The sequence below is a fragment of the Nyctibius grandis genome, chromosome 4 (assembly GCF_013368605.1).
Source record: "Nyctibius grandis isolate bNycGra1 chromosome 4, bNycGra1.pri, whole genome shotgun sequence".
NCBI lineage: Eukaryota > Metazoa > Chordata > Aves > Nyctibiiformes > Nyctibiidae > Nyctibius > Nyctibius grandis.
Window position 1 is genome coordinate 57,102,029 of NC_090661.1, and position 10,844 is coordinate 57,112,872.

At 45.1% G+C, this 10,844-nt stretch overlaps 1 protein-coding gene across 1 annotated transcript in view; it reads right to left on the minus strand.

Annotated features, from left to right (window-relative positions):
- Window positions 1-10,634, minus strand: part of CLMN (calmin) — a 77,851-nt gene extending 67,217 nt beyond the window's left edge. The window contains exon 1 of the mRNA XM_068399217.1: window positions 10,429-10,634. Coding sequence (XP_068255318.1) covers window positions 10,429-10,510 — 82 coding nt within the window. The 5' untranslated portion in view covers window positions 10,511-10,634. The remainder of the gene's footprint in view (window positions 1-10,428) is intronic.
- Between the last annotated feature and the right edge of the window lie 210 nt (window positions 10,635-10,844).

Sequence of the window (10,844 nt, forward strand, 5' to 3'; positions counted from 1 at the left end):
ATTAAGCTGTTTTCCATGCAGCTCCTGAGAAGCAGCCTGGTTTTAGGCTCCAAAACTGATCATTAGTGTGATAAATGAAATGAGTGGAAACTTTGGCTCATAGAGCCCAAACCGCAGCAGCTCTGCAGTCAGTCACTCTTCCTAAGTTTTGGTTCATTAGTGAAATGAGAATATAAGAGGTCAAGTGAGCATTCGGTTCATAATTAAGTGCCTGAATGACAAAGCTGTCTACTGACTTGACTGACATAACATAGGGGTCTCATCTGAGCTTGCTGTAGGCATCCAGACCACCTCTGCAGCTGACTTCCATCATCAGTCTCAGCATAAAAGTGAAGGGCTCAATATGCATGAAAAAAACTTGCTCTAGAGCCAGCTGAGGGATAGACAATGAAAAAATGCTTAGACTCCCCCCCAAATTAACAGAAGTCAAGGATTTGAAAGGTACCCCAGATCTGACCAGGTGAAACAAAAACTGACTATAACTGGCTATGTTAATTAGTTGCAAACCAGTCTTGACAGACCGATGGATATCAGCTTTCCAGACCTCCGCAGCTACATCTGGATCTCTCAGCACCTGGGGATGGCCCCTCTCGGTGGCGCCCGGGACTGGACAGGAAGCATGAGCTGCCCTTCTGAAGACACAGGCTACCGTCACCAGGGTCACAACCGCTTCCTTACTTCAGAGGAGGCACACCAGTGTGACCTCCAAGTTCTTAAATTAAAATAAACTCATGATGAGTGATACTGTCAACTGCAGCACTACAGACGAAGGACTTTATAGTGTCCCTTAACTGTATTAGCAACCAAAACATGGTGCTTCCTCTTGATACACACAGTTTTTGAAGACAGTTAAATCTCCTACCTTCTTTGATCCTTCTGATAAACACACAGTGTTTTAAAGTTTTGAAAGGCCAACATTGAATACATCAAAAAGACCATCTACCTTCAAAAGAAGAAATGCAGCTTAGCCAGCAAAATTTCATACTCTTGTCTTCCTTGAGCCAAGGTCAATAATCGTATTAACTTCTGGAGCTGAGCACAAGTTCTTTTTAACTAACATTAAGTCCCTTAAAAACTTTTTTTTTATAATGGGCAGAAATGGAAAAACTCACACAAGAGTCCCTATAACTTCAAATCACTCCTTGCCCTGTATCCAGGGAGATCTTTAAGAAAAAAAAAAAAAGGACCAAAAAAAATAGCTGAGAGTAACAGGAACTAAATGCTGTTCAGTGGCATTAATCATCAGGGCCGGGAAGTCCCCTACCCAGCATGGAACCTGAGAACAAGCACAGGGACCAAATGCTTCAGTAACTGCTGGAATTGCTCAGGATTTGTAACAGAAATAGGCCTACCAAGTGCCTTGCCAAAAAGGGAGAATCAATGGGAATTTGTCTCTGAAAGCTTCTCTTCTCATTTGGGCAAGATTTTCATGATTCACCACTTTTCAGTATCACACGAGGGTGCTGGCCGCAGTCCCTCCTGCGCTGTCGTTAGGTTCCTGAGGACCACGCAGCTGGGATCGGGCACTCTGCTTTCCGTGGCTCTTCCCCCTTTGCCCACTTCTGTTCGCCTGGTTACTCTCCTTGGGCAAACAGCCCAGACAGATTTATGTTTCCTTCCTTACATATATCCCAGACAGTAAGTCTGAAGTGGACATCTCATACTATGTTATTTATAAATACTCTATCTTTATTAAGTTATAACTGCAGCCCGTGTTTATCATGAGCATCAGTAAGAGCCAGAAAGCTTTAATCACGTGTCCAGACACAGTCATATGAAGGATCAGTTTTTAACAAAGTTATCTTAGTTGGCATTGCTCTCATTTGTCGCCAGGACTCTCTTGCCCTTCCCATTTTTCACTGAGACAAGAGAAGCATAATCAGCCCTTAGTTGTGAACTACTCTGACTGCATACGCAGAACACCTATTGATATACATTAGGGGCTTCCTTGCAAAGACTGGAACAAAACGACAAAGTACTTCTGGCCATTAGTGCACAACAGAAGGACAACCTGTGCACGCAACCAGTCCCTGGGCTTTGGCAGCAATTCAGAGCTTCAGCTGGAGTCCCTTGAAATGGACAGTTCAGGCTGTGATACGGCTCTCACAACACATGAATAACACATGGACACTGGATCATTGAGGGGTTTATTGTACTGTTACGTGGATTTCTTTAAGAAAACACAGGAAAAACAGGCTGGAAGAATAAAAATGTAGTTTACCGTAAGCACTTGAGAGTTATGAGGCACCAGCAAGCTTAGTGCACGTCAGAGACCTTTCACAGGTTTCAGAGGTACTAACAAATGAATTATCCTGAGGGATAGGTCCAAAACAGTAAGACCTACCATGTTACCATTGATGGTGATGGTAAGCTGGGCGGGGAGGGAAAAAATGCAGGTAGGCAGTTTATCTGAAGTTCATTTTCTCCCTTGTAAATACCTTCTCCCTGGTGCAACATACAAACCACTTTCTTTTCAGGACTGTCTTAACCTGGAGACTGCAACTGCCGTGCCACTGTGGACAGCCACTGCTTGAGAGAGTTTCAGTCCCTCTGAGGCACAGTCTCTGGTGCAAGACCTGAATCATGGCAGTGGAGGTGGAATTAGATGATCTTTAAGGTCACTTCCAACCCAAACCATTCTATGATTCTATGAATCTGATCTTCCATGTAAGTCTGGTTAAAACGTGGAGCACCTGCCCTGGGGGTCCCAGTATAAGAACAGGAGCACCATGGCATCCACTGTGATGGGGGTTAATCAGACACTTGAGATTTGTTTTACAACTCAGGTAAGTACAAGAGTGAGCCTCCAAGCCAACTCAAACGTGAAACAGAAAAGTGGTAAGTCGAGTTGCCAAAAAAGCCATAAATCCACCAGTACAGACAAGTAGAATAAGATTTACTGCCTTCAGACAAGATTGGGTCTGCTACTTAAAATCCCTGTGCACCTGAAGGTACTGGTGCCACCATCTGACCTAGTTGGGCCATTTGGTGGGTACGGGTAGAGCATCCCTGACTTTAGCAGGGCTCTGGATGGACTCAGATGTATGGAACATCACCGGAGAGAGCGAGGCAGCACCGCAGCCCGCAGGATCTGCATCGCAGGGCCGGGGTCTGGCTGGTGTGTAAATATAAACACGCCACTAAACAGCCATGTTTCCTGGTAATGGACACTGCGCAAGAGCAGAGGCTTCTTTGCCCAGCTTGGGACATGACAAAATGCATACATCCCCAGTCTTAATTAGGACAGGATGAAGATCTAAAGGGATACATGCATTAAAGACAACAAGGACTGCAATAAAAATGTTTCTATTTGAAATTAAACCTGTGGCACACATTTAGTAAGCATTTATTTTGTAAACAACTGGAATGATACTACCAAAAGAGAAAAACATTAAAATTTCTGTAATGAAGCAGTCAACAACACTGGTCTAGAAAAGTCTCATTTTTGACTAGAAAGAGCAAAAGATGCTAACATAAAAAGTATAAAAAAATAGGGTAACTCATTGTTCATAGATTCACTGGATCTGAATTACACTGATACATATCAGAAGTAACTTTCAAGACACTACAGCATAAAATTATATATGTCTGAATTTGTGGAAAATAATTAACAGAATCCCTCGAAGTATTACACTGTTTCAACAAATATGTCTTGAATCATGCCATCGAATTAAGTAATGAGCATAGAAATTAATGTTATCATTTAAGTGTTTTTGACAACATCTTTTCAGATTCAGTGGGATTTCTGGTTTTAGAAAGAAATCCTCTCTGCTTGCAGGTTACATGTCCATAGGCATTCACTCTTGTAGACATCCAGGCTGTTGCTATTACGAGCCTCCTTAGAAGATGCTGATTTAAACTTGTGTTGTGTGGCTGTAAAGCCTCAAACTACAGCTAAAACACAGCTCAGCTGTTTGCCCAGAAATATGCAGCAATTATAATGAAGTAAAATCCATCGTGCAATCCTCCACCTACAGTCCCTGTATGTAGCTGGTTGGGGAGAGATAAAAATAGAATAGCAGGTAAAAAGATGTAGAAAAAGATACTTAAAGGTGCTGTGATGCCCTTCACCACCCAAGCACTGACACAGATGTGACTGCTTATCTGGTAGTTCCTTCTCCTGAATACATAATTTTGAGAATCTTTTTGACTTCTACATGACAAGACAGATGATAGATAGATTTGGCTCTTCCCCCTTTAGACATATGCCCTTAACAATCATTCTGCAATAACAGTAAGTTTAAACGGCACAGGACACAAACAAATAATGTTTAAATGGACACTGACAAGCCAAAATGCCCAAGGTTGCTTCTTCTAGTCCAACAGAAAGCTGTCTTTAAAATGGAAAAAGGAAACAAAAAGTAATTCCTTTGTAATATTTTCAAAGTAAATGCTACAAATACTTCAGGATACAAGAGACATAACCTTGAAATTGTCTTTAGGAGAAAGAAAATTGTTTGAATTTCTGTCCAAGCTGAGTGAACAAAACAAAAAACCATCAGGAGAAACTATGAGAAGTACCTTATATTTTTAAATCAGCATTAGTTTTAAGAGTGTTTTGAAGACTGTAATTTTTAAACTAATGCCATTCAACTTCAGGCAAGCGATACTGTCTGAGATGTCACCAGCTCTCCTAACACTGAGGCTGGTCAGTGCTTGAACAGCTCACCAAGGAAAGAAAGAGGTGATGTTGGCAAGTGACAGCAGATTTACCCCATGCCTTGAGTCAGGTCCATGCCTGGATGCCAAATACAAACACTCTCTCACGATGAAGTGTTAACACGCAGGTGTAAGAGTTCATTTGACTGCGGAGCTACTGGGCATGATTTGAATTTGGTATAGTTTCATCTGTGCAATGGGACAGAGAGCCTAGACTTCTAATTTGTTAGAGAAATTAGGCATTGACCTTGTTAAAACTGCATGCTGAAACATGCAATCTGTACTTTGTCTTACCTCTCACTGCTCCTTTATTTCACTGCCAGGGTTTCCTACATCTGGAACAGGTAAGTCTGCCTTCCATCACTGACAAATACTGTCAGGTATGAGAGTGCCCTTACAGAGACCATCCTCACCAGAAGACTTCCGTTTCCAGCATTATCTTTGCTTTCTTATTCCTGGATCTGAAACTTTATTTTGGGGATTTGCATTATAACTCTCAGGCCTCTTTAACTTCACTTTTACATAGCATAGCATCACTTCATGGTTTAACAGGACTTTGCCTAAGGTTCTCCAGGCAATTTAGTCTTTCCAAACGTCACCTTAATCTACAAGGAGCTCCACTGAAATGAACATGTCTACAGGCAGAACAAAATCCTGCTGAATATGGGGACAACTTATGGAAGAGTTGTTAAAGTAATGAACAGTTACAGCACCTTACTTTTGTCAGAATAAATGGATGCATTAAAAAAGGTTCCCTTCCATTTATAAAATTTCCATGTGTTTGAGAGGCATGTCAAACTATAGCAAACAGGCTGAATGCTGCTGTATATTGTAATTAAAAAAAAAATACTCTCTGTAGTTCAGTGCAACAGTCATAAGAATTATGCTTTATAAATAAATGGATAAGCAGAGATACAGAGAGAAAAAATTTCAAGAGTTCCTGACTGACTATGAGCACCTGCCTTTGGATGTCCATCAGAGATGCATAAGCTCCCCAAAGTATTGTACATACTCTCACTGACAGAGAGAATTATCTATTATTAGTTAAGGACCCGTATTACTTCTTAAGACATAGACTTTGGGACCTGTTATCCCAGAGGAAGCTGAGGTTCATACCAGTAACGACTATAGTTACCACTGTGTAAAACTTATAAAAGTCTAGATCTTAAGCATCCAAATGGGGATACAAGCAAAATCAGAGAGTGCTGGGACTTTATGACAAAGTGATTCACCCCAAGGTACAAACTAGGGCAAGGACGGGGAGCCAGTGGGGCTGGTATTGCTCACTGTGTTTCTTTCAGCCTGTCATCACTGCTTTTTGCATTATTTCTGACAAGGCTACAGTATATTCCTGTGTAGCCCCCCAAGTATACTTGAAGGCCATGCAACCTCAGCAGAGCAAGCCTGAGACTCAGGAAAATATTCTGAAATCAAGGAATAAGAATCTACAGATTTCTGTGGTTTCTGACTCAAACCCTGAGTAGCGAAATGATGAGTAGCAGGACTCCGGGCTTCCTAGTGGTCTGATAGAAGAATGGTAGACTTCTACTATTCCATCCTATGTATTCTATTTTTTATATATATATATATATATATATATATATGAAATGAACATTCAAACCATAATTATTCTAAACTGATGGTTACAGCACTTGTTCACCAGAGATGAACGAAACATCTGACTGCACAAGTATTCATCTCCATATATTTCATTCCAAGCAGTGTAAGGAGAGATATGTACTACTAAATATACATTCAGAGTATTGCAAAGCACAGGACCAAAATATCATCTAAAACAGAGTAATTCCTGCTGAGGATGTTGCCTCTTTCTAGTCAGTGCAATTCACCACATAAGGGAGTATATTTTTGATGATCCTAAATCAAGCTTCCAGTAGGGAAGATTTTAAAATATTCTTGTGTTGTAACAAAATGTTCCCGCTGGTGTTGTAATGAAAGAAAGAAAGAAAGAGGAAAAAAAAAACAAAACAGTCTCCTGGCAGGAAATTAATTATTGAGCATTCCACTGCTGGATGATGCGCTCCTACATTCTGCACAGGCTTTCTATTTTTCTCGTTCAGTATGTGGAGAAATTCACTATGGAGAATATACAAAGAGAACAAAGAACACAAGAATATCAGTTTATTAAATGCATTTAGAAACCGAACAGACCTGGAGTGAGGAACTCAGTTTGTGCATCACTACACCTGGCGCTTATTCACTCTTTACATTCCCCTCTCCTCTTCGCCATCAGATTGCCACTTTTGCTTCTGTTCTCTGAAATGACCTCTGTCGAGAACGGAAGCAGTGCACCTGGCTTTTAGCATCACTTACCTGCAACAGCTTTGAACTATCAGTTCCTTCACTGAAAAAATAAAATGAAAAATCTCAGATCTTGATGGAAAGGGAAAATAAAAGCCCATCATCATATGCCTATGTCTAAATATCCAGACTTAATCCCATTTTTAAAACCATCCTTGTTTTTCCCTATGTCCAGTCCTTTTAGCAAAATTCACCCCTGGCTGTCAGTTTTAGTGTCCCTGTGAAAAAGCTGAAAATCCCTCACACGCCATAATTTCACCCATCAGTTACATGACAGAATATCCAGTTCCTGAGGCTCCTTCTGCACCCAGCACATGTATCTAGAACAACTCCTGAATTTGGTGGGATCATACCACTGCAAAAGCACCTCTGTGAGAGCAGACACTTCCCATTAATCAGCATCCTGGATCCTTCCTGGATGTGGAACTACCGATCTACAGAGGGAAGATGCAACAGACTGAAACAGCATATGTCATCTTCAAATAGTAGTTTATGTCAGCAGTGCTCTATAGCTTAGCTAAGACATAATGAACAACTTCTCAAGAGAAATGAATCATTTTAGCTTTTAAAAAAGGAGGCAGAAAGGGTATGGAAAACTGCTACATCAGATGGCTGTGTGATGCCTGCAGAAACTTTAATACCAGCTAGGCTGCTCAGGTGCTGGTGGTACCATTTCTCACGGTCATCACCACTTGGGCTCATCTCCTTGGGCTCTTCCATCAGCTGCTGTGCAGGATGGCTTGGACACAGCATGACAGTAATGCCTCTATCAGCCTTTCAGACCTGAAAGACCTCATATTTGGCTGGCTGCGTGCATCAGCAGCAGAAGTCTCCACCTCTGCATGCAGACATGCCAGTGTTTTCATGTGTTGTTCGTATCTGCAAATATTTAGCTGCTGCCTCCCATCCTTTCCTTACAATATACTCCCTCTTGGGTCTATATTCACGTCATGGGGTCCCCAAGACTGGGAAGCACCTTCACACATGTAAAATGTCCCATTGAAAGGGAGCATTCTGGAATAAAACAAACCATCAACTTCCTAGCACCTACCCTAAACACAGCTGGTCTTGCAAGAGAGTGCTGCAGGAGCAGAAGATGCAGCAGCAGACAAGGACCCTCACCACGCCAGGTCCTTCAGGTGGCCCTGAGTAGCAGGGGTCTGCAGCAGCTCTGCTGGGGCTGCTGGAAACTCTGCATCATCCTCAGCTAGTTTTCCATCCTAGACTCACGACTTTCTAGCACATCAAAACTGTTACTGATTCTGCAACTGATAGGCGATACTAGCGGTGATTCATATCGCATTGTTTTGAGAGGAGAGAATGAATTTTGAATAATAAAGCAGGAGCAAGTTTAATTACTACATATGAACATAGAGCATATGCTGCCATTTTACAAGAAGCTATCCTGAAGAGAAGCAACATGCTTTGCCACTGAGCTCCTGAGTGAAATCACACTCTCCCGAGTATCAGACTCACCATCTGTAAAATGTTTTTCATCTCCAGAAGATAATGTGAGAACTATGTGTTACAAATCATATATACTGTAAGTGATGATAGATGTTATCACTTGCTTTGGAGCAGCACCTTAGAACAAATGCCTTTTCTCCTCTGTAATAGCACACACCGGGCATAAAACTTCTTAAAACCCTATTTAGTAGCGCAAGCAAGGTGACAACTAATACATCTCTCAAAATTCCTCTTGTATAGTAAGAAGGGAACAGGCGTTTTTTTTTCATGAACATAATGTTATTCAAAGGAATTTGCCCCGTAGGATGACATTCTCCTACAGGACTATAGGAATTTTAGAGAAGGCTGTGTGCATCTGTATAAATGCATTTTAAGTTCCAGAAAGGGAAATGAGTTTAACTCCTTCTTACACAAATGATTGAGAGGCAAAATGAAAATCGTGTTATTCTTTTTAAGAACAGATGTCTCCTTCTATTCCTTCTCAAAAAACGCCCATGAATTAACGATTAAACCCGGTTTAATCCCTACAGTTTTGAGCAACAAGAGATCAGAAGCAGGCCATCCATGCTAACACACACAATCGAAAGAGACAGAGCCAGGAGTCAGAAATGTAGAATTACACTGTAATGAGAGACTGTCAAAACCCAAGGGGAGTTCAACCTAGAATCAACAGCCCTGGCTGTACGCAAAATCTGAATTTCAGAGGTTATGATGATGCAGATCAAAATGTTGTGGAGTGACCCCATGAGCAGTTAACTGCATTAATACAACATCAGAGCTGAAAGGATGGCTAATTTGGCTCTCTTTTCTGATAAATTATACATCTTCTATAATCAAGGCAAATCAAAACTAATTCCGAGCAACTGCACTGCCTCTGCCAGTAGACAGTGCTTTAATATCATTATGCATAAACAGGAAGAGATAATGACCTATAATTCAAGTTTATTATTTTTATGGAACATGAAGATACATTGCAGTATAATGTGAGCTGTTGATTAAGACTGGTATCTTATATTAAATGAATTGTTCTCCCATAAACCACTGCTGCTTTTTCTTCTTTCATCGATTCTTGCTGTCCTTGCCAATCATGAGGAGTTAGCTGATGTGGAGCAAACATAACTTTGGAGGAACTACTACCTTGACACCGAACTACATTCAAACCTAGGTATTTGCATCCCTTACGCCAGCACAGCCTGTGGCAGAATAGGAGAGCATCTCGTAGATGATTTATCCAAAAGCTCTGCCCATGTTTATTCAACAGTGGGTTATGAGAAGGTACAGTAAATTGAGCACTCGGATAGTCACCGGCTTCCCTTCGGATTGCGCTGATGCGGAGCTAGGGCCGTACCCTGACTGCGGCCGAGTACCTCCGCATCTCCAGGTCGGAGTGGCAGGGCGGGCTCTGCCTCCCGCCTGCGAGGCGCCTTTGCCGGGCTCCGCGGGGAGCCCAAGGCAAAGCTCCCGTTACCCGCGGAGCTGGGGTGAGCTCCGGCACCACTCGCTCTGCGCCGGCCAGGTCCCCCCGAGAGGGAGAGAGGTGAGCCGGAGCCCGCAGCCCCCTCCCCGACGGCCCTCGGGAGGAGGCTGTGGGTGGCAGTGTGCCCCCGGGGCGGGGACACCGGCTGTGCCGCCGCCGCAGCATCCCCAGCGCTCGCGGAGTCCCCGCGCCCCGTCCCTCCGGCGGGGCCCGGCGCCGCTCGCCCCCGCGCCGGGGCTCTCCGCGGGCTGTGCGGGCCCGGCGCCGCGCTCGGGGCAAACTTTGGCCCCGCCGTCCTCCCCCTGGGCCGCTCCGGCCCCGCCTCGGGGAGCCGGGGGAGCCCGCACCGGGCGGCCCGGCGGGGCGGGCGGGGAAGCCCGCGGCAGCCCCACGCGGGGGCACGGGGAGAGGCGGAGGAGGAAGGACCGGCACAGGGGGAAGGAGAGGAAGGCGAGCGGGGCGGCGCGGGGGCGGAGGGAGGGGTTTCTCCGGGGGTGTCGGTTTACCTTGGAGGTTCTGCACTCGGATGTCGCTGATGTGTCCGATGAGCTCCTCGCGCTGGAACCAGTCCCACTCCTGCCCGGCCATGGGGACGCGGGGCCGCCCTCTCCGGGGTCGGGGCGGGGTGAGGGGGGACGGCAGGAGCCGGCGGCACCGCACCGCCGCCTTCACCGGCACCGACGGCGGGCGCGGAGCGGAGCGGAGCGGAGCGGAGCGGGCGGGGGGCCGGCCCCTCTCCGTGCCGCGCTGCGCCCCGCCCCGCGGCCCTCCCCGCCCGCCCGCCTGCCTCTCTCCGCCCGGCCGGGGGCGGTGGAGCGCTGGCGCGCCGCGGGGCGGAGCGGGGCGCGGGTGCGGCCGTGCACCCGTCGCGGGCAGCTCCCCGCTTGCCGCCCCCCTTCCCCCCCTCACCAGCGGCGGGGGG